The sequence below is a fragment of the Misgurnus anguillicaudatus genome, chromosome 8 (genome assembly GCF_027580225.2).
Source record: "Misgurnus anguillicaudatus chromosome 8, ASM2758022v2, whole genome shotgun sequence".
In the NCBI taxonomy this organism is placed as follows: domain Eukaryota; kingdom Metazoa; phylum Chordata; class Actinopteri; order Cypriniformes; family Cobitidae; genus Misgurnus; species Misgurnus anguillicaudatus.
This window is the reverse complement of record NC_073344.2, coordinates 19,518,837-19,543,537: the sequence shown is the minus strand read 5'-3', so window position 1 is coordinate 19,543,537 and position 24,701 is coordinate 19,518,837. Positions and strand designations below refer to the sequence as shown.

Sequence of the window (24,701 nt, the reverse complement as noted above, 5' to 3'; positions counted from 1 at the left end):
ACCACTGTATTAAATAAATAAATAAACATTTATTAAAAAACACACACGATACTAAGCCTGGGATTTGACAATAGCATAATAATAAGTGTTCCTAAAGTTAAATTGGTGAAACGTTGTGTTAGCTGTGCAAAGGTTGTGGGTTCAAATCCAATTCCTCAGACATACTGATAAAAAGTATGTAATAAAAATGTACTTTGAATGCACTGTAAGTTTACTTCATATAAAATCGTCTCCTAAATGTTTATTAATACATCAGATTTGTTGTATTGTCTTGTATTTTAGTTGCGTCTCTAATAAAGTTTGATGATTAAATATTGTCTGTGCTGATAAAATGAACTAATGTGTCTTCATAACACATCCCGTATCTCTTACTATTAATAGTTTTAACATAATAACCTTTCAAAATAGTAACTTTTTTAAAGAAATAATAACTCTCCAAACAACAAGTCATGATAAATCATCACTGCCTAGTCAAAAAAACTATGTCTTTGTTATTCTTATCAAAGAAAAATTGACTCAATACTAATGATGTGTATGTTTGCACGCTTTTACGCATTTATTACACTCACTTATCAGCCAATCACAGGGCAGGTCTCAGTCCGGCCCCTTTACCCTGACATTGTTGCATCGTGTGCCTACAAATTGTGGATTTCCCATCTATGGTCCTAAACAGTATTGGCACACGGACAGTGTAGTAGGCCTACATTTGTTTGAAGTAACTTCAGCACAAAGTTTCTTGGACACCTATGTTCTGTTTTATCAGAATATGCACGTGTCGTGTTTGCATTAATAATCTTGCCACAAAAAATATGCATTTGGCAGATGCTTTTATATCCAAAGCGACTTACAGTGTATTACAAGGTGTAGATTTTTTATGTTTGTTTCCTGGATTCGAACTCATGACCTTTTGCGCTGCTACAGTATACCACCCCTACTGAAAAATCCAGCTAATGGTTTTAGCTGGTATTGCTGGTGTAACAAGCTGGCCCAGCTGTGTTTTGGTCACTTTTTAAGCTGGTCTAGCTGGACTTAGCTGGTCATGCTGGAAGACCAGCTGGCCCACCAACTTGACCAGATTTGCCAGGCTGGAAGAACCAGCTTAGACCAGCTACTGCCACCTCTTTGCTGAATTTTTCAGTAGGGACTGCATTTTTACAGCTATACCATTGTATTTAATAATCTTTTTTTTAATTAAAAAACACACAATACTAAGCCTGGGGTTTGATAACAGCATAATAATATGTGTTCCTTTAGTTTAATTGGTGGAACATTGTGTTAGCTGCGCAAAGGTTGTGCATTTTAATCCATTTCTCACACATTGATAAAAAAGTATGTAGGTTAATAAAAAAAAAGTACTTTGAATGCACTGTTAGTTAACGTTAAGTTCTCGTCTTCTACATGTTAATTAATACATCAGATTGTTTGTATTGTCTTGTATTTTAGTTGAGTAAGTCTCTAATAAAGTTTGATAATAAAATTCTGTCAAAATCAACTAATGAGTCTTCATAACAAATTCTTGTATTAATCTATTACTATTAATAGTTTTAAAATAATTATAGTAACTATTTAAAAGAAATAACAACTCTCTAAATGAACAAACTCGTGATAAATCATCACTGCTTAGTCAAAAACGACGTCTTGGTTATTCTCATCAAAGAAGAATGGACTACTCGTGTATGTTTCCACGGTGGCACGCTCTTGCGCATCTCATATACGTCGTCACCGCAGTAACCAATCACAGGGCAGGTCTCAGTCCGGCCCATTTTACCCCGACTTGTTGCGTCATACATATTAACCCGGCGACCCCCCGACAGCATCTCACACTTTTACCGGCACGAGCAGACGATAGACATAGTCGAGACAAGACAGAGAAGGAGAAAAAACGAGACGTAAACGAGAAATAGACGATTTCGAAAAGAGAAACAGAATGCTCATAGTCTTCGCCTGAAGATACGTTACCAAGTTGTATTATTTATTTATTTATTTGATTATTTACTTATTTATTTGTCATTGTGAGTTATATTTGTAAGTTTTACGCCGAAGAAAAGCGAAGTTTGAGCCGAGTTAACGCGCGTCAAGACGTCATCGAGATTTTTGACAGAGCACGATGGAGGACGGAAAGGTACGTTAACTCAAAAAGTATTTTTCAGTAAAATGGAAAAATAGCTAAAAAGGTGAAGAAGTAAAGCCTAACAATACCATAAACTGGAAAATATACTGTTTTTACTGGTGTGTGTTGGCTTTGTATGTGTCTAATGTTAGGTAAATGGTTTTCTCTGTCAGTCAGAAAAGATTAGCAACATAGCTTCACAAGCCCGCATTTCAAGCGACAAAAGTTGACAAACTAGTTGAGTAACAACTAAATCTGACCAAAGTCATGCCATGAGGGTGTTAAAGTTTCTTACTGCCTGCCAGTGTTGGTGGTTTCCCTCAGTCGATGCCGGGAACTCGTTTGTTTAAGCTGAGAGAATGTGTCTCAAAATCCTAGGGTGCTACCTACCTAGACAGCATTTTTGAAAATCCTGGACCCTTAATTTTTGACTGTGTCTCAAAACCGTTGCTGTTAGATAGGTCAAAGCTTATTAGAAATACTGCTTTGTCTTACAAAACTAGTGATTTAAATATATAGACAGCATTTTTTTTTGTATTAACGTATGTTGGATGACTAGAATGCTGTGTTAGTGTAGAGTAGGTATTGAGACGCGGCCGGAGTCGTGGTGTACGTGCCCACCTTCATCCTTCTTTCATCCATCCTACATCCTTTCTTTCTTTCTTTTTTTCTGACCGTAGTATGCTTTTGTGTTTACTATAGTAAACTGTAATAATTCCTAAGTACAATAGTGGTTTTTAAAACCTTACTTTGGTAAATTTAAAAGTATATTAAGTACAGTTTAGTAATTCACTATAGTTAATACTACGGTTATTACCACAGTTATGTACCATAAAGTGTACTACTTCAGTTTACTACAGTTTAATATAGTAAATATTACCAAAGTATGACACTTAGTGTCTTTCTTTCCATCTATGAATAACACGTTTTTTCTAACAGTATATTTCTGCCATAAGTAGGTACATAATGTTTAAAAATACCTTGTTTGAGTACAAATTTTATTAGGCATCTTAATAGTAGGTTTAGAGCCAGAAGTGTGATGTACGTGACTGCTTGCATTCAATTGCTGGAATCAATTATATATAAGTGGCATCTTATTGGTCTGTGTTTCTTTGTTAACTGTGGGCCAGGCCACTGACTAATTCCGAGACTCATACGTGACTAGTAGACTGTTATACATGGCTAACCTAACCACTGATGTGATAGATGGAGTTAGTTGCTCAACCATGAAGCTTTACACTGTCCTGCTAGACAATAGAATGAATAAAGAGCTGAATAGGTTAAGACAAATTCATTTTTATTAATATTTGCAGTGTGTTTTTCTCAACTTTGTCCAAATTAGCACTAGTTAAAAAGTGTGGTAGTCTTTCTACAGTGTGTTGTGATATTGCTGGATTTATTTTAGTTTTCAGTAGACGTGCTGGGAATGATGGACCATTCCTTAGGGAGAGGAGAGCTTCAGCTGGCTTCTAGATGGGGAACGTTGAGCTCAAGGCTCAACCCTAAAGGTCATGTTCTTGACCTGTTCCCAGCACACACAGTGTTTTGCATTTTCAATGCTTTTCAATCAGCACAATTGTGGTCGTGTGCTCAACTAATACTAGAGAAATGTGCATACATAACATTGGTATTAACATATCCCATGTGCTTGGGCTTTTCGTTCCAGTCCTGCTTCTGGTTTGAGCTGATTTATGATGTTTTTTGTGTGGAAGAGGTTTACATATATTATCCAGCCAGACAGAAGAACATGCTCGAAGATTTCCAACAATAGCCGTTGCTTGATGGGCATCATTTGTGTTGGGATGACAGTTTTGTCTTTTTCTCTTTTGTCCATCCACATTGTCTTTGCTAATACCTTCAATATTGTGCACCCTTAGGGTGCTTTCATACTTGGTTCATTTGCCTGGTCTGAACCCGAGTTTGATTGCTCCCCCTTCCCCCGCTGGTCTCTGTTTGCATTATATCATTTGGTTCTGAACTGCGGTACATTTGCGTCATCAAGCTGCAGCCTTGAACTGATATTGCTAGGCAGCGGCTATGAACGGCTTTGTTCTTCATTTGAATCTTTGGTTTTGTTATCAAAGAATAAATACAGAAACCCACTTGCATCTGTCTGCTAGAAAAAATTCTTAAATTGTACCAAAGAAAGTGGGCCCTCCATTGTCATTTGCGGAGGCAAGCAAAAAATTAACAGAAATTATGTTTACGGCGCGTCACTTCTTATAGACTCTGAGGCGGAATTGTAAGTGCTTGTCACACCATGTGCAATGAGCACAAACACACCCATGTGCGTCATTAATAGCGGTTACTTCCACGATGTAGTTCGATTTCATTCATATGATTAGCAAACCATACCGCAATCCACACGAATCGTACCCCAGACTACCCTTTTTAAGGGGACTTTGGTGCGGTTCGCAGGTGCGCACTTGAGTTCGTAAAACAGTGTTCACATCAACTCTGGTGTCAGTCAGACCTGGGTCTGCACCAAAAGTGCTCACGTGGAACCTCCCTTAATTGGGATCTCGTGACAGAAATGATATAAAATAATATATGTAACTATATTATCAGTGGTGTTTAAAGACCTGTATTGTTTTTATTACCTTAGAATGAGCCATTTTCCTATACATACACCGCGGGACTCCATACATGGAAGTTGCCGTCATGTGACGGTGGCAGTATTTTACCACCGCAATGGTAATGCTCGAATTCATGGTTATTGAATGTGTATGTATGTGGGCGTACACACGTGCATGCACGCATTGATGCATATAGGCTTATGCTACGTATACACCAAACGCGGGGCATCGCGTTACTCGCTCTAGATTACTTGCGCGATTTAACTTTGTGTCATGCGAATTTTTCGCTTGAGTTGAATATTTTCAACTTGAGGGAAGGTGCGTTTGAGGCGAATAGCGCGTGTTTTTGCGGCAAATGCGCTACCCATATTGCGTCATTTGCATCCCCCCACACGAGGAAGCGTCTGATCGCGTCTTTGGATTGCCTTTGTATGTAATCTATTCGTGCATATCGTTGAACTCGCATTTGGTGTGTATGCCCCATTATATATAATGCATACATATATTTTGAAAAAAAAAATCGGCGCCTATGTGCATATTTATTGCAGCACTTCCATCTGTGAAACAACACATGGTTCAAGTGGTGAACTTTATTGTGGTTATAATATTTCCAGTCATTCTGAAAATGCATTGGTGTACTGGAAGCGCAGATTGATACTTTTTCACAACCTTGAGTGACCAAAAGAGAATATCTTGCCTCATTGCCAGCGGGTCATCACTGATATCAGTTGCCTTCCCTTGCAAACAGCGCACTAACTAGTCTGCTGGCCGTTTGCGTTCATATGAATTTGAAGACATCTCGCTGAGCGAGATTGTACTTTATATTTTTCATAGTTTGTGATCTGCAGATCACCGCGGTTCGCACTTCACCACCGCGATGCACCATATCACCACCATTACAACCATCACAGCCCTAATGTTTCTACTGTAGCCCTAAACGGACAAACTGATCTGCAATGCTTGTTTCGTCTCTACATTGTCTCAGACGACAAAATGTTTGTCCTGTGGCAGCTACTGTAGTTTCTCATTGCGTTTCGAAATTGAGGTTGGTTGAAATTGCAATCTCACAGCTAGTTTCTACTAAAAACATAATTAAAAGAAATGTTACAAAAGCTGTCACTGGGATGGTATCTTTTAAAAAGGTCCTAATATCTACCATTTCAGTACATATATGTATGCATTTGGCACAACTATGTGCCTTTGAGGTACTAATATGCATTCTATAGGATAGATACAAAAAAGATAACACCCCAGTGACAGCTTTTGTACCTTTTTTATGAAAGTGTGAAACAAGATGACTGTGAAATAAAATAATTGCAGGTGTTCACAGTTGACCTGTACCATATAAAACTACAAAGCTTCACAAATTCACAGATTTGTGAAAAGAGTAAGACATACATTGAAATCTTTTGATGAAACCTGATTTTAATGCAAACTGTCAGAAGACTTTGATTTCTCAAGACAGGCCGTCTATATTTTTACCTTTGCATGACTGCGTCTGACTATGCATGTTACTGTATTTCAGTCTAATATGCGCTAATATGTGATCTCTAAGGAGAGCAGGATTATGAAATTATGGAAAACAAAGAGTCATTACAGTAAATTATTCCCTTGATAAATGATGCAGAATCTGTACTGAAATGTTGTTTATCCCAAACTTTACACAGGGAGGAGAAAAAATTCTGTGCAAGATGATTCACTGTAGGTTACATAATATTGTTTGCAAGGTAATAGCCTTGTAATAACATTTCATAGCGACAGACCCAAGATTTGTAAACTCGTGTGTAATAAGTTCAAAGTAAACAACGTAAGTCAAAATGACCAATAAATTAGTTGAGTGACTTTCAAAGTTTATGAAACTAAAAGCTTCAAGTAGATGCTAGAATAATGTTGATGCTTCCAGAGAAAGGGAAACATGCCAAATGCGGCATCACTTTGAGATAAAGAAAGTTTGTCTGAGAGAAACAGAGACATCTTTGTCTGGGTTTGCAGAGTAAGCTCTTGTACTCGAGTGTCTTCTAAAAAGTTTTTGAACAACAAAGTCATTATATAAAATTTATACATTTTAATAACATGTGAAAAACAAACAGTGGCAGCTGCAAAGCATAATTTCTTTGTAATGTAAAGTGACTTTTAACAAACTGGTGTCATGGTAATAATTTGTGTGGGTGTAAGAGGTCACGTATACGTTCGCACTTGTGTCGTTTTCCACAGTCGAGTCTGAAAACCAGAAAAGATACAAAAGTTTCCAATATAAGGGTCTTCATTTTAAACAGTATTAGTTCAAAGTGTTTATTTGGCACGAGGAAACAAATTAGTCATTCTAATATGCAGTTCTGGGAAAATGATGTGATTATTATGCTTACCGTGGTACTTCTAAGTAAAAACGTCAACAAGACATTGTTTCCTTGTAAATGCTGTGGCCGTAACTATACACAGACATAAAAGCTAGACTACGGAAGTTGTTTTGTTTATCTAACTTTTTTTATCTAACCAGATACGGATCTTCACACCATTGGAGTTAACAAGGCAGAAATTTGGCCACTTACAGTTAATCCTTAGTTTAAGTGTTATTGCACCTATTTTATGATGTGTTTTGTCCATGAACAACTAACATAAGAGAGTGCAGACACATATACAGCACTTGGCTTTGGCTGGTTTCCAAATCCTGGCTTTAGAAACCTATGCAGTGTGAATATCGACTCAAATTTGTTGTGTAAGTCTACAATGAAAGAACAACCTGAGCTTTGTCATGAATAGCGAAAATCATTTGCATGCTAGTTTGGTTGCATGGACAGAGGTGATGTCAATTTGAAAACACAAATGCTTTGAACCTGTAAATATGCATTGTGATGTTAATCATGAACTAGTTTTGCCCTACCTAAACTGTATATAACTGGATATAACAAGCATGTATCGACAAAACATGACATGTGTGTACAAATGTTCATGTGTCTCTAAGTTAACTGTTGGCATGTGATATCAGCAGAAGGGCGTGTCTGTTTATGACCGCCATGTATTCGGAGAGAGAGAGAGAGAGAGAGAGCATGACAACGCTAGAAATTTCCACCTATAAACATAGGCTAGCGTAATGTTATTATAAACCATGTGAAGTTGTCAAACCGGTCCACGTCCCAAATACAAACACACTTTGTTCTATGGGAAGGGTATTTATTAATGTACTTAGTGTGACACTGTGAACAGTATGCATTATAGTATGTACTGCTGGTAGTTTAAGCGTAAAGGCATGGATCAAACAAAGGAATGTTTTATTATAGCCCTACCCCTTGGTAAGGCGCAAGTAAAAACTTCCATATTTAGAGAGTTTTCAAAGCTTTCATCTTCTTAAAGAGATACAAACCCTCTCGAGTTGTGTTTGCTATCAGAAATAATGTTTTACCAGCAGGAAGGATGTACTTAACTCCTTAGGGAAGTTAACTTGGCTACTGTTTATGGCTTTTCATATGTGAGATTATGAAGCAAGAGCTACCACTCTGACAACATTTTTTACATTATGAGCTACCAAATAAATGCTTAAATAGTCTCGCCTCTAGACAGACCTCACAAGGGTTTTGTTTGTATGTATACGTGGCATCCTGATCCAGGGCTGGTTTGACAGCCTAGCCATAAACTCAATGAACTACATTTTTCTCCTATACTGTAGGAATTAGCAAAGGTGTGTCCATCTCTGACCCCTTTTTAGTTAGCTCTTGCATGTTAAGCCGAAGTGTGTACAAGTGTGTACACGATGGCGAACACATTCGAGGATGACTCCAAAACTGGAGTCTTGTTCTTCCCAAGCCATTTGTTTATAATGAAAGAATGTAAGTGCTTAAAATTGTTCAGACATGTTAACATCTATCTAAAAAAAACAGGCTGTTGAAAGTAACCTTTAGTGCTGCTTTAAAGGGGTAGTTCATCCAAAAATGGAAATTCTTACTTATTCTGATCAGAAGCCCCATTGCCTTCTATAGTATTATTTTTTCCTACTATGGATGTCAATGGGGCAATCTTATCGGTTTGGTAACAAACATTCCTCAAAATATCTTCCTTTGTGTTTACTTTGTAACAACATGAGGGTAAATGATGACAGAATTTTTATTTTTGGGTGAGCTATCTCTTTAACATCATCACGCAACTACTTAGAATACCTTTAGCAAAGTACACTACAAATAGTGCTCGTAACAACTTGCCGATCACATAGCAATGCCCTAGCCATGTTGGCATATCCAAGCATCATGACATCTTAAAAAATGCTAATGTTTTGTAGTTTCTTAAGCCCGTAATAGCCTAGACGAAATTATAGGCTGCACCTTGAAGTAGGGTAAAGTGAAGTAAACTTTACCTAAGGAGTGCTTCAGGCTTTCTGTACAAGTTTTCGCAAGCATGTGACATCACGCCACCAGGGTTTGTTTTTCATATATTTCTACAGCTGTCAAAGATTCACATTGACAGCTCCTGTATATTTTAGGGGTAGAGCATTGCGGCAGCAGCGCAAAAGGTCATGGGTTTAAACCCAGGGAACACACATGTAATGCACTGTAGTTCGCTTTGGATAAAAGTGTCTGCCAAATACCATATGCACCATTTTTGTTCACCAAGTTTTAAAAGTGACTGTCTTGTTGGTGGGAAACTTTGCGTGTGGAAGAAAAGTCAATCTCTTTGTTGGATTAATTCAATTCTGAGATAACAGGAGCTAAATGCTGCTGACGGTGTATTGCGCAAGCCCTTTTCTTTTGGGGGTCAATTTGATTAACCCGAAATTCGAGACCAAAATGCCCTCCAAAGACTTGCATAACAGTCTTTTATAAGTAAAAGTTCAGTTACTGTATTTCCCAGACAACTTTAGCGTCTCATTCAAATCACTGCGACTGTGTCTCATTATTGCAAAAGCACTCAATAGTTTAACAAAATCAGCTTTCAGTTCCTCTTTAAGTTGGTATGAGGAAAATGATTATTCATGAACTTCCCCGTGACTCTGTTTACAGCTGGCGTTAAGATGCATAATTGGTCGATCGGATCACAAGTGGACGAGAGAGACACATGTTCATTCACACACAGTGTTTAATCCGTCTTTTTTTTTCATGTTCGACCATTTCTGCCCTAAATTACTACGAGGGGATGGTCTATGGGCGAGTCGTTAAAACATGAGCGGGAGAAATGACGGGTTTAAGTTGACTCGCATTAATATTATGTCAGAGTACCGCTGCTTGTGTTGTTAGTAAACACGCTGCACAATGTTTTGTACATGTATATGTAAGGACTTTCTCAACTATTTACTAAAATAAGCTTACGCAACTTTCACACAGTCGCAATAAGGAAAGGCAGACCGCAGTGGCTTTCGTTTCATCAACGATAGTCTAAGGAACGTGCCGAACACTGTGGGTTTGCACTAGAAGTTAGGACAGATACAAAAACATTGTGCTCGGTACATCGCACAGTACATCAATTTTGCTCTAGAAGTTAGGACCGATGTAAAAACATTGTGCTCGGTACATTGCACATTACATCAATTTTGCGCTAGAAGTTAGGACGGATGTAAATACATTGTGCTCGGTACATCGCACATTATATACATTTTGCGCTAGAAGTTAGGACCGAAGTAAAAAGTTGTGCTCGGTAGATCGCACATTACATCCATTTTGATCTAGAAGTTAGGACCGATGTAAAAACATTGTGCTCGGTACATCGCACATTACATCAATTTTGCTCTAGAAGTTAGGACCGATGTAAAAACATTGTGCTCGGTACATCGCACAGTACATGCATTTTGCTCTAGAAGTTAGGACCGACGTAAAAACATTGCGCTCGGTACATCGCACATTACATCAATTTTGCGCTAGATGTTAGGACCGATGTAAAAACATTGTGCTCGGTACATCGCACAGTACATCCATTTTGCTCTAGAAGTTAGGACCGATGTAAAAACATTGCGCTCGGTACATCGCACATTACATCAATTTTGCGCTAGATGTTAGGACCGATGTAAAAACATTGTGCTCGGTACATCGCACAGTACATCCATTTTGCTCTAGAAGTTAGGACCGATGTAAAAACATTGCGCTCGGTACATCGCACATTACATCAATTTTGCTCTAGAAGTTAGGACCGATGTAAAAACATTGTGTTCGGTACATCGCACGTTACATCAATTTTGCGCTAGAAGTTAGGACCGATGTAAAAAGGTTGTGCTCGGTACATCGCACATTAAATCAATTTTGCGCTAGATGTTAGGACCGATGTAAAAACATTGTGCTCGGTACATCGCACAGTACATCCATTTTGCTCTAGAAGTTAGGACCGATGTAAAAACATTGCGATCGGTACATCGCACATTACATCAATTTTGCGCTAGATGTTAGGACCGATGTAAAAACATTGTGCTCGGTACATCGCACATTACATCAGTTATGCCCTAGAAGTTAGGACCGATGTAAAAACATTGTGCTCGGTACATCGCACAGTACATGCATTTTGCTCTAGAAGTTAGGACCGATGTAAAAACATTGCGCTCGGTACATCGCACATTACATCAATTTTGCGCTAGATGTTAGGACCGATGTAAAAACATTGTGCTCGGTACATCGCACAGTACATCCATTTTGCTCTAGAAGTTAGGACCGATGTAAAAACATTGCGCTCGGTACATCGCACATTACATCAATTTTGTGCTAGATGTTAGGACCGATGTAAAAACATTGTGCTCGGTACATCGCACATTACATCAATTATGCCCTAGAAGTTAGGACCGATGTAAAAACGTTGTGCTCGGTACATCGCACATTACATCAATTTTGCACTAGAAATTAGGACCGATAGAAAAAATTGTGCTCGATACATAGCATGTTACATCAATTTTGCGCTAGAAGTTATGACCGATGTAAAAACATTGTGTTCGGTACATCGCACATTACATCAATAGCCGGAGAGTAGGTGGACTTTTGTGGCTGCTCGAACACATCCGATCACATGTGAGCCAACAATGCGAATGCTTTTTCCACTACAGTCTCGGAATATAGTCAAAAGTGGACAAGCTCAAAACGTTTTATGCCTGTATTTAGGGTCGTCCACATGTGATCCAATCGACCAAAACGCATCTTAATATCAGGTGTAAACAGCCCCTCTGTGAGGTATTGAATCACAACAGCCCAAACACCACAGGGTTGATATTTTCTATTGTACTGCAACAGAAGGAAATGCTTGCCCAAAGCTAATCCATAACATCCCGAAAGGAAGGGGGGTGAAGCTGGATATGGAAACAATGGAAAGCTGAATACTTTATATTTAACGCTCTTTGAAAAGGCAGCTGTTTATTATTAGTATAGTTGCTTGAAATACTTGACAAAATAAATGTTTTTTACGTTCTCCGTTCATTGGATGCCGAATTATGGGTTGTATCCAAAAACCCACAGCCACTTTTTGAGCCAATGTTTAATGTAAAAATCATAATTTGAGCCAGAAGCTGACATGTCATGTTTTTGCTTATGCAGTACTACAAGAAACAGTAATAGACTTTCATACCATTGTATTGCTAAAAATTGCCGGCTAAATTTTGATATTGTTCCCTCAACAGAAGCTGACCTTTCCGCTTATGCTGACTGTTGGGACAGCTGTGATCGGATCACTTCAGTTTGGCTACAACTCAGGTGTCATCAATGCCCCGCAAAAGGTGAGTACACACATCCGTAACCCTCCACCAGATTACATTTGACTTTGCTTGAAATCCAACCAGTGCAATTCATACGTGAATGATATATACAGCATTAGATTACACCATCTTTACAATTTCATGTACCAATCGCCCTCAAACCTTTGACGTTATCAGCCGCCCATTCAAAATAATGACAGCTGCAGCTGTCCAAAGCCCTGACTGTCAATGGCCACACACATACACAAAGATAACATGCCGTATGTTTAGTTTCAGAAAGGTAACTAAGAGGAGGTAACCTACACTGCTTCACATGGAGATTTTACCCTTTATCTACATATTCTAATTCAATTTGGACAGAAACATCGAATGAATAATAATAAGCCAGCCAACCAACCAGCCTAGATTTTGTATTGCATTAAACATTCACTGTTCAGGTACATCCTGGTGTAGGTCATTTTACACATAGCACAGCTTGTTCAGATGTACATGTTGGATTAGGGGCCAGGTTTTGCTTATGTGAATGAAGCTTTTCTGGCATTTAGACACTGGATCGAGTGTATTGATTTTAAGCTCTTACTCGTACCGTGCTTTTTTCCTGTCCTTAGAGCCCATGGCAATCTGAGTCACCAATACAAACCATAAAGACAAACACGACGTTCAAAACTTTCTTAAAATGTTTTTAAAAAATTTAAAAACCTTTTGATTTCTCTAAATGTTTGAAATGAGACAAACATAAACAAAACAAAAAGGCTTTTCAATGGAGGACTTAAACCAAATAATAAAGCAAACGCAGCAAAAAAGCATTGTGTATAGATGGAAACTTATTCAATATTGTTTATAAAACATATCAGTGTGAGGTCTTAAGAATTTCTTAGGCTTGATATGATGCCAGAAGTATGATTCTGCAAAATCTAGGCGAAGGGTGACTACTTTGAAGTAGAGATGAAACAGTATAAATTATAATCACCGCGATTATCAAAATTATCATTGCTTTGTGAACAATGTCTATAAATGTAAAAAATAAAGTACTGATGCAAACCAAATTTAAAAATGATTTTACATGTAACTGCAGTTTTTTTGCATAAACATCACATAAATAACATTAACTTTAATCATGGCACATTTGGGGTTGTGAGGTAAATGTTCATCTAGTTCAGAAAAAACACATAAACACCGGACAAATCAGCAAGTCATCTGCCGGCGTATGTTGTGAGAAATCGAGTGTACTTTATGACCCAGGAGTAAGTTGCACGATGTGCATGACCTGCAATCAAACAAACAAGAGTAGAAAGGAGCTTTAAACTCATCAGATTACATCATTTATGAAGTAAACGTGTATCAGTACAACTAGATTTCCATAAATGTGGAAAACAATTTTAGTCAGTGAAGCACTGTCATTACAAACACATGGGAGCAGAAGTGAATGAATGTATTTGGGTGATTCTCACGAAATCCAGATTTAGAAGGTGTCCAGCATCAGAACTTTTAAAAAACCCTTGAAGCTATTTTTTTTTAAATATATAAGATGAAGGTCTGTGCCCGGTTGCATGAAACTCCTTAAGTGAGGGTTTCCCTGAAGGAGAAAAAATCCCTGAGGTAAGGGATTTATTTAAGAGCGTTGCAACAAAGGTCTTAACTGTCACCCTTACCTAAGTGTTTATACTAAGTATTTTACGGTAGTCTCTGCCAAAACACGGCAGCGGAGACGCGGTTGCTATGGTTACAAAATCTCACAGCGGTAACAAATCAACGCACGCAGCTCGACAGACGGCGGATTTGTGTACAATGAAACATCGCAAATAACAGACTGTAAAGTGCCGCATGTATAAAACCTCAAAGTAATTCAAACTGGAAACACTTTAGATTGACGGACGATCAAACCGCTATTCTCCTAATAAATACGCATCACTTTTCTCTAGGGATTATTTCGATCGTTAGAAATGCGCGTTGGTACTTCATTTTCATAAATAACCATACAATCAGCCATCGCGTGTGACGTTAAGGGACCTGTTATAGTCCCTTAAGTTTTTAAGGGAAAATTGGACTTAAGGACTTTGTTGCAACGCATAGCAGAACTTAAGGTAATACTTTAGCATTTAAGGGTAAATACTTATTGACAGCCTTAAGGTTCACTTAAAGGTTTTTCTTGCAACCCATTTTTTATTAAGGGCACCCTTAACCTTATATTTAAGGGATTTCTTAGCTTAAGGACTTTCATGCAACCGGGCACTGAACTTACTATAACCATTATTTTTAGAGGATTTAAAAAATATTTCCTATAGAATTATTGAAATTTTTTAGATTATCATTCCCAAAAATTATCATTACTGCAACATGATATTACATGAAAAATATGCATTTACAAACTCATGTTTCGGTAATGAGCACTAAAAAGTTGTCTAGGTACTATGACAAACAAAAAAATAAGAACTGCTTACCTGGTAGCCATTTTGAGTGTCACAGTCAATCATGTCCCTTACAACATTTTTTTTTAAATGTTAGTTCCTTGAGGGCTTAAACAATGATTGAAAATTGTTGCGGAGGATGAGGTCTTGGACACATTTATAATTCTTATTGTTGTCTTACATTTACCAATGATCACCAAAAACCACATGTTTCTTTACTGTAAGTGTTTATAGTATAACATGCCCTGAAGCTTTTTATTTTTTAGATTTTTTAATTATAAATATTTCCATGTCAAAGAACCCAAATTCAGTCATGGACATGTTGCGGTAATGAACATTTTCCCCTTAAATGCGGAAAAAAGACCAAAATTGGTTTGCATGATGTCATTTGAAATCATGTGCAAAATAGTATGTGAAGAGATGTTTGTAACTGTATGCTTCTTTTGATACTCTTACTTTGCATTTACTTTTTTATCAACATGGTTCATGACACCTTATAAGTCTAATTTCGTGAGAATCACCCACTTGTTATTGCTTAAATTGGTTGATGCTGGACAAGGGTTTTCAAGCCATGACACTGGCACGATTAAACGGTAAATATAAAAAAATATTGCAGTAATACTAACTGTTGGGCATTTTTATAGCTATTATAAACCAAGTTGAATTGATTCATCCGCAGGCATGTATGATATTGACATATGTTTTGTAGGCTACATGTCTGCGTTACTAGTAAGATCAATAGTTTTTTCAAGTGAAGGAGTGTCTCGATAAGGGTGTGTCTGTGTGTTTGTTTGACGTAGACCTGCTCTATAAATAATCACTGAGATAAGATCCTCCAGTACCTGTCAACTAAATACTAGTGTCTTTGAATGGTTATTTCATTTCAGAGTACTTTATCTCTGGCATACGAATACAGTTTGGCCACACAACAGGCACCTGACCAAAACAAATTACTTTTAGTTTCGCACCCTGAGTGAAGCTCGTGCCTGGTGGCTGTTAAAAAACAGGCACCATAGTGTTATGTAAGTGGTTTTATACTGAGGGATTGAGACCTCAGGCACATGACTTGAACTTTGTGTGATATTTAGGTGATGCCGATTCGCTGAAGGGCTTTCTGCATACCGAACGTGTCAGACAGCTGACAGTGTGAAACAAGGAAGTGGTCACAGAGACCTGCTTGGTGACCTTAGTTGTGACGCCAATGGATCGTACAGAATATTTTGTCAAATTACGCTGGCAGGTGACAAGGAGAGAGAGTGTTTAATCCTCTTAAAGTGACAAGTTCTTTATTCGAGTTACGGACAGCGTGTGTTTATAAACACGAGCTTGTCACGTAGCACAGAGATGCTGTAGATACTTGACTCCCTTTTGTGTGTCTCGGTTTCATTACGAAACCTAATACGGCACAGTTCAGCGAGCCATCTACTGGATAAAATAGCTTATTACAGTATAGATGACTATATTATAAAGTCTGAAGAGCTTATTCATAAAAAATGTAGAATAAAAAAATCTAAAATGTGACCCTGTCTGAAATCTCAAGTCTGATTTTAACCCATTGATTTCACACTGATTTCAAACTTTGGCATGGTTTTACTTAGTTAATATTAAAGCTATCAAGGTTATCATTTCACAGAATGTACTTTACATTATGTAAAATGATTTTATTTAAATCGCAAACAATGTTTACAGCTACTGTTTATGATGCAAATGTTTACCTGATGAGTGATAACAAACTATAATAGACTATCATACACTTAAAGCCCCCATGAAATTAAAATTCAACTTTTTTCATTTTAGTATAAATACGTTAGGCTTAAGAATAACTATAAACTTGTATGGTCCAAAACGCTGATAACATTTTCATACAGAAGATATAAGCATTCAAAACCTAGTCTGGCACATAGGCTAATAAAGTCTAGAATTTTTATGAAATCACCCTGCACTTCAGCTTCTGATCAAATTTCCTGTCCAATCAAATGCTCTTTAGATGCTAAAGCATCCCGCCCTCTGGGTCTCTCTCGACTGTGTCGAAACGCCTGGTTATTAAAAAATAGAAAAAATAGGGAGGGTCTTCTGGATAGTTCCGTTATGACTTACTGTTTCAGTTAAACTAGCGTCACCACATCAAAAAAAAAATGCTGCACATTTCAAGGCACTTCAGTGGGTTATATATACAACTATCTATTTTATTATTGAGACTAGAGATGCACCGATATTTAAAAAATAATTCAATTATTCACTGCCAAAAACAGTGCCAATACAGATAGTTTGGTGGTTATATTAACTTGCATTAACTAAATTCTGAAGATGAAATTGAGTTCATTCATAAATGTTATTAATTCATATTATGACTAGTGATAGACCAATATATCGGCTGGCCGATATTTGCGAGTTTTATGTGTATCGGCTGATATGTGGCTGCTGTGCTCGCCGATTTTTCCCGCCATTATTAACAGACAGAATGCTGGATGCCGCAAGCGATTGCAGGTCATGTGACTAAAAACAACCAACCTTTCCATGACAACATCGAAAGCTCAGCCTAACAGCTGATAATGGCTGCACAAAGCGAGTTTTTATTTCTACTCTCTATGTATATATGTAGTAGTAAAGTGCTAGAAATTAATATCCTTTGCTAGTAGTTCCTCGTCATTGTGGAGAGTGCAGTTCATGGTTCCATAGCACCCTCACCTGTTTTTACTATTTGTTAAATATAGTTTTTTTTTTTTAAGTTCAATAAATGTTACTTTTTTAAATTGAGACTTGTAACATTTGGCATCGTTGCATTTTTATGATGTAAATTGAGTGAGCAAAAGCAGTATCAGCTCCAAATATCGGCTCAAGAAAATCGGCAGCCTGTATCGGCTGATGAAACATAAATCGGCACTAAACAAATCCATATCGGTCGATCCCTAATTATGACCATTTATATTAAACTAGTGATGTTTCTTTAAATTTTCTATACACAGAGCTCAAATTCATTGCATTTTCTTGTTCTCTTTTGATTGACAGGATATATAGGCCATGACTATAGGCTGTTTTTAAACTATTGGCCGATAGTGTGAAAATTGCTTATATTGTTGGATAACGATTATTGGCCGATATATCGGTTCACCTCTGATTGAGACATTTATGTAATAATCAATGACTATATGTGTTTGTTTCAGATCATTGAGATGTTCTACAACGAAACATGGTATGATCGATATAAAGAGCCCATTCCTAAAACGACCCTGACCACTCTTTGGGCCTTCTCTGTATCCATCTTTTCTATCGGCGGCATTATTGGATCCTTCTCCGTTGGGTTGTTTGTGAACCGCTTTGGAAGGCGAAACTCCAGATAACGTGACCATCACCAGTGTTTGAAAATGATTTATTAAATTTTTTATCCAAATAACAGGCCGTATATTCAATGCCTCATATCTGCGCCTGGATATATCTCATTTCCTCTTTCCTTCTTCTTTAGGCGAAACTCCATGCTCATGGCTAACGTCTTAGCTTTTATTGCCGCAGCTTTGATGGGCTTCTCCAAGATTGGTGCATCTTGGGAAATGCTCATTATTGGACGGTTCGTAGTGGGCCTTTACTCGGGTCTGTCCACTGGTTTCGTGCCCATGTACATTGGTGAGGTGTCACCCACAGCCCTCAGAGGCGCCCTGGGCACTCTTCATCAGCTGGGCGTCGTCATCGGCATCCTCATGACACAGGTACACTTTCATGAACTTGTACTGTATTCAATACTGTTTCATTTGAGGTTCGTATTCAAGTTTGTTCTGTTTGTGCGCTGTAGATCTTCGGTTTGGAGTCTATCATGGGTAACGCCGACATGTGGCCGTTTCTTCTGGGCTTCACCTTCATCCCAGCCCTGCTGCAGTGCATCTTACTGCCCTTCTGCCCAGAGAGCCCTCGATTTCTACTTATTATGCGCAACGAGGAAAATAAAGCCAAAGCAGGTAAGCGCAGACCCACGATGACAACCTTACCAGCAACAAAGACCTCAAAATGACCATCTCGCATGTTTTTAGTGCTGAAAAAGCTTCGCGGGACGACGGACGTGAGCGCAGACATGCAGGAGATGAAGGAGGAGAGCAGACAGATGATGAGGGAGAAGAAGGTGACCATACCCGAGCTCTTCCGCTCTCCGTTGTACCGGCAGCCTATCCTGGTCGCCATCATGCTCCATCTATCCCAGCAGCTGTCTGGAATCAACGCTGTGAGTGCTTCACATTTCTCTTTAATGTCACGATGTATCTTCTAGACAGCAGTGAGGTCAAAAAGTCTTCAACTTCTCGGATGTCTAACCTTTAGTTTGTGTTAATGCTGTGCAGGTGTTTTACTTCTCTACAATGATTTTTGAGAAAGCGAATGTGGAGCAGCCTGTTTATGCCACTATTGGTACTGGAGTCGTCAACACTGCTTTTACTGTAGTATCAGTAAGTATAGTAAACATATAAGCGTTTATACACTTCTAAGAGGTTGCTTAGATGTTAATCAATAATCTCTTACGCAGCTGTTTGTGGTGGAGAGAGCAGGCCGCAGGTCTCTGCAACTCTTGGGATTGTTGGGAATGGCTGGATCTGCTATATTGATGACCATCGCTCTTGCCCTTCTGGTATGCACATACATGAAGGTTATATTTATGTTAGGTAGTTGATATAAAATGCAGTTTATCTGACGGGCCAAATCACTCTCACAGGATCAGGTCAAGTGGATGTCCTACGTGAGCATAGTGGCCATCTTTGGATTCGTTGCTTTCTTTGAGATGGGCCCAGGCCCCATCCCATGGTTCATCGTGGCCGAATTGTTCAGTCAAGGTCCGAGACCCTCTGCCATGGCCGTTGCCGGATTCTGCAACTGGACGGCGAACTTTATCGTGGGCTTTTGCTTCCAGTATGTGGAGGTAAGAGACCGCATTCATGTAGCTCAAATCGTAGTGAATGATTTTGCGTTCCCAATCAGTGTAACGTTTTTAACGTTTGCTTTAATAGGAGCTGTGTGGGCCGTACGTGTTTGTCATCTTCACGTTGCTGTTACTCGGCTTCTTCGTCTTCACCTACTTCAAAGTCCCAGAGACCAAGGGTCGGACGTTCGACGAAATCTCCTCCGGCTTTCGTCAGACAGCAGCAGGTGCAGAAAAGCACGTGCCCGAAGAGCTAAACAGCCTAGGGGCGGACTCCCAGCTTTAAGCCCCACCCTTGAACGCGACTACTGAGGAGAGGGGGACGCTGGGCTGTCAATCAAACATTTCCTTCCTCCCCGGCCACTCTCCTTGTTCCCACTGAACACAAGGCAGGGAGTAAGAGTTTCATAATCCTTTTATAAAAAAAGATGTTTATTGTAAGAAGTCATGTCTGCGTCAGAATCTCTTCTTTTTATTCTTTTTTTTTCTTTATTGTTACTTCTGCTTGGGGTGGAAGATTTTACAGTCAACTGAGGTAACCTGGTCTTTCTCGAACTAGCATTTTGAAAGGTCAATGCTGAATGACCTCTTGCTGTTCAATACTTCATTACTGTATTCCAGATAACTGTAATCCCCACTGTCGTCAGTCTTCACACAAGTGCAATTGCATGAATTTGTGTATGTATGATGTCACCAGTCTGCATAGATAGCTTTTTAAAGACTGATTTTAACACGTAGGTTTATCTTGTTTTTAAGATATCATTTTTATCATATCTTTTAAATGTATTTATATTTTTGTTCACAAGGTTTTTTTTCTGGAGTGCAAGCTTTGAATTATACTTTGAGGTGATAAATACATTTCTAAAACAAATAAATATTTGTTAAGTATAATTATGTAACATAGCCAAACATCACTGATGCCTTTTTAAGAAATAGGTCACTCAAAGAATGAAATCTGTCATTAAGCTTTACATTAAGTGGAGACAAAATGACAAAAATTTAAAGGTTTGGGTGAACTAATACTTTAACCAAAGATCAGTCACTTTGTAACACACGATGGAGTGATACTTATATGTAACCATGGACCACAAAACAGTCATAAGGGTCAATTTTTTAAAAATATCATCCAAAAGCTGAATAATTGATGGATTGGGGTGCAAAAAAATCTAAATATTGAGAAAATTGCATTTAAAGTTGTCCAAATGAAGTTTTTAGCAACACACATTACTAATAATTAATAGATTTTTTATATGTTTATGGTCGGAAATGTACAAAATATTTTCATGGAACATGATCTTTTGTTATAAAAGTTGTTATAGAATTATTTTCACCCATGCAATGTTTCGTTGGCTATTGCTACATATATACCCGTGCAACTTTTGACTGGTTTGTGGTCCAGGTTCACAATATAGTATTTATAAGTTACTCTTCATCTTTTCTCAGAAAGTATTAGCATCAGTCCTATATCAACTGAATGTCAATAAAACAGCAATAAGTACTCCTTTGTTTCCCTTAGGTCACATATCCATTCAGACAGCTTTACTTCGCTTGGCTTAACTTTTACTTAGCTTTCCAGAACCAAGCTAGGTCAGAAGTTTGAACGAATGCTTTTTGCACAGTCGACTGATATATAGACTCACTGAACAGTTGTCCAGTTAGAAAACACTTTCTAAAAGAGAGACCAAAATGCACTGACTCCCATGGCATAATAGTGTACTGTACAGCCTCATATGTTGCTGCTTGCTATAGAAATGGTTTGAAAAGAGACAATAGAATTAAGATATCTGCAGTTAAACTTACTCTGAAAGTTAAGCTTGTGCCTTGCCATGTTTCTATCTTGTAGAATTTCTTTTACAAAATTTCAAATGTCTTTTAGGCATAACAAATTTGGATTGCGTTTTTTTCCATTTACAATTAACTACAGAATTTGCTTAACTTATTTTCATTTTTTTCTAAGAGAGGAAAGGCAAATGATGGTCAGCCCTATAAATTCACCCTCGTATGATTATCAAGGTGCATCAAAAGAATGCCGATGATTGAGTTTTGTGTGCTTGTGGTGTAAGTTAATATTTTCCAGACAGCATTCCTTATGGGAGTATATTTCTGTGTATTTGTAAAGTTTTTATACATTAAAAGTCCACACAGGATGTTTTCCAGCTTGCATGCATGTTCACGTATAAACTGAATGCTCAAACTGAGCGAATCCAATAGTTTTACTGAAATCTTATATTGTGTGTGTATGTGTGTGTGTTGCTGTTAACACTGAATGAAATGGATACACGCACAGACTTTTAATGTATGGAGTTTGAGTAACAGCTGTAATGTAAATAGTGAATATTGAATGTATGATAGATTTGGTTATTTTATGCATAATAAGTAGTTTTGTAGTATGGTTTGTAGTAGTACATGTATACAGGTTTCTATATCTGTTTCTTGTTTTGTTTTTTTATGTAGTATATATTTCACTCTACCCCTGATGCACTCATGGTCAATACTGTAGTGTAAGACAATGTTAACACCTTGTTGTCTTTTTGTTTACCATACTGTATTTATTAGGTTAAGTAATTTATTTAGTTTATTTTGCTTTTAGTTTTACTACTGTTTATGGAAATAAAATTGTTGCAACAACTGTACCATGCATTTTGCGTATTGTGTTTGTGAACTTTAAGAATCAGTGTGACTCGTTTTATTAATAGAGAAGTTATCTTATAGTTTTTTTTAATCAGTAATGCTAACGATAAATAAATCCTGTATGCAGTGTTGAAGTGTTAAACAACACAATTCTATAGTCGAAGCTTAATGTAACCAGGTTTCCCCTCAAATTGGCATAATATTAAAAATATTATTTGTGTAAAATATTTTCATTTATAAAACAATTAGTTCTAGTCCTTCATTCTGATTGGTCAATAGCTGTGTTTTACGATAAAAGCGCTGCACTCAGATTCTGTGTATCACTCACTGATCTGCGTAGCAGTATCCTTAGCAACGTTACGTAAACATAACACTATGCTTGGTCGACTTTATGCAGAGCTGCAAGAACCGACAGGCGGATGACGTCAAAGTACCGCGAGCGTGATTCGAGAAATCTTAGAGAAAAGTTATTTCGACTCGCTCTCGCGGTACTTTGACGTCATCCTCTTGTCAGTTCTAGCGGCACCGCATGAAGTCGAACAAACTTGTTGACGTCAGTCAGTCAGTCTTTTTCCCGCGGAAGAAAGGTTTGTAGAGATTTTACTTCATGAAATGTACTTTAATATTTGTATTGTGTGGTAATCGTTTTATGAAAGCAATAAAGTACTCTGGGTAAGTGCTGTATCGTGAAAGTCACGTCCGAAGGGTTTGCTTTAGCTTTATGTTACATTGACTTCTAGCGGTTGAACTTGGTACAGCAGTCCAAATACAAAATATTGGAGACGTTTTATCCCTCCCACCCTTTCTGGTTGAAACAGATAACGTAACAGGAGCGCAACTACTGCAGACAATGAAAAAGCACAGATTTATCTGCTCATTTTTACGTTTGGAATGTTTGTGTTGTCTGCAAATTACAAACCCGCTCGTGTCGAACTCAATCTTTGGCTCATTTCGGAGATGGCGCGTCCTCATTTGCAGTCTCATTTAAAGGGATAGTTAACTAAAAAATGAAAAATCTGTCATCATTTACTTACCCCTAAACGTGTATAAATGTATTTGTTTTGCTGAACATAAATGAAGATATTTTGAAAAAATGTTAATAAGCAAACAGATCTGGGGCACCATTCACTTCCATACAGTGGCGGCTGGTGACTTCTTTTTCGGGGGCGCATGATGCGAAGCTCGTCACAACATGTATTTAGCCTGTCATGTGTGTGGCTCGCGTTTGCCAGATACTCGCTTAATCTCATGTGTAATAAGTTTAGTGTAAAGTTAGTGTGTTGTATTTTGTAAACGTGAGCGTCTCTTTTATCATAAACCCTTTCGACGCGTGTGCAGCAGGCACTTATTTTGACAAGACTCATGATGCACATGGTACACATGATGTAACGAATAATCAAAAAATGAAACAAACGCACTCCGTCCGAGGTGCAAGTCAAAACGAATATATCCAAATATTTAGCAAAAAAATTTGACTGCACGCTCACTTGCAAAATAATTTTATTTTAACCAACGCTTCGGCAAATAGCCTTCGTCAAGGTATGTGATGTAACACATGATGTAACGAACACATATTTTGACATGACAAGCAACACAAATGAGACACTGAACATACAAATTTGCGCCCTTCGGAAGAGAAGCCACCGACCGCCACTGCTTCCATAGTATTATTTTTTCTACTGTGGAAGTCAATGGTGCCCCAGATCGATCTGCTTGGTTACAGACGTTCTTCTGTAAAATATCTTATGTTGTGTTCAGCAGAACAACATTTTTACAGGTTTGAGACAAAAAAGGGTAAGTAAATGATGACAGAACATTTTCATTTTTGATTAACTATACCTTTAAGCAACCGTTATAACTAGCACCGAGGTGGTAAAATACACTATTGGGTAAATTTGCAATAGGTAGGATAAAAAAACATAAACAGACATTTAGACAGGGAAGGGGCATTTCAAAAAAATAATAATATGGCTAAAACATTGCAAACTGATATATAAACTTAGCATGTTTCTTAAATAACTACAAATGTATTATAGTTTTCATTTTATTTTGTTAAAAAAAAACTACATATAGCCCCTTAAACTCAACTTCACTTCATACCAATGCCCTTCAGCCAAAACTTATTCATGATACAATTCAGGATGTGTTTCTGTATAGCTCAGTGGTAGAGCATTGTGTTAGCAGCGCAAAAGGTCATAGGTCGAAACCCAGGGAACACACATACTGATAGAAATGGTATACCTTGTAATGCACTGCAAGCCGCTTTGGATAAAAGCACAACCTTGCGTATTATTGCTTACAAATAATTCACACTGTATTAGGTACCATCTCAAATTTATTCTGGTAATAGCCTTTCTCTTACAAAATACATCAAATAACGTAACAGAACATGTCATGTAAACTTTATGCCAAATTTAAGTTCTCTATAAAT

The 24,701-nt window shown here is 37.8% G+C and overlaps 1 protein-coding gene across 1 annotated transcript; it reads left to right on the top strand.

Annotated features, from left to right (window-relative positions):
• The first annotated feature begins 1,802 nt into the window (after positions 1-1,802).
• On the top strand, positions 1,803-22,272 carry slc2a1b (solute carrier family 2 member 1b). The gene is made up of 10 exons (XM_055212551.2): positions 1,803-2,122; positions 12,260-12,355; positions 17,907-18,067; positions 18,206-18,446; positions 18,530-18,692; positions 18,765-18,952; positions 19,068-19,172; positions 19,250-19,351; positions 19,436-19,639; positions 19,728-22,272. Exons 1-10 carry the CDS (start codon positions 2,108-2,110, stop codon positions 19,923-19,925), a joined length of 1,473 nt encoding a protein of 490 aa, XP_055068526.1. The 5' UTR covers positions 1,803-2,107; the 3' UTR covers positions 19,926-22,272.
• The last annotated feature ends 2,429 nt before the right edge of the window (positions 22,273-24,701 follow it).

Coding starts and splice junctions, on each gene's coding strand:
- slc2a1b (XM_055212551.2), top strand. Junction 19,173..19,249: donor CTGCTTTTACTGTAGTATCA/GTAAGTATAGTA, acceptor TCTCTTACGCAG/CTGTTTGTGGTGGAGAGAGC. Junction 19,352..19,435: donor CCATCGCTCTTGCCCTTCTG/GTATGCACATAC, acceptor TCACTCTCACAG/GATCAGGTCAAGTGGATGTC.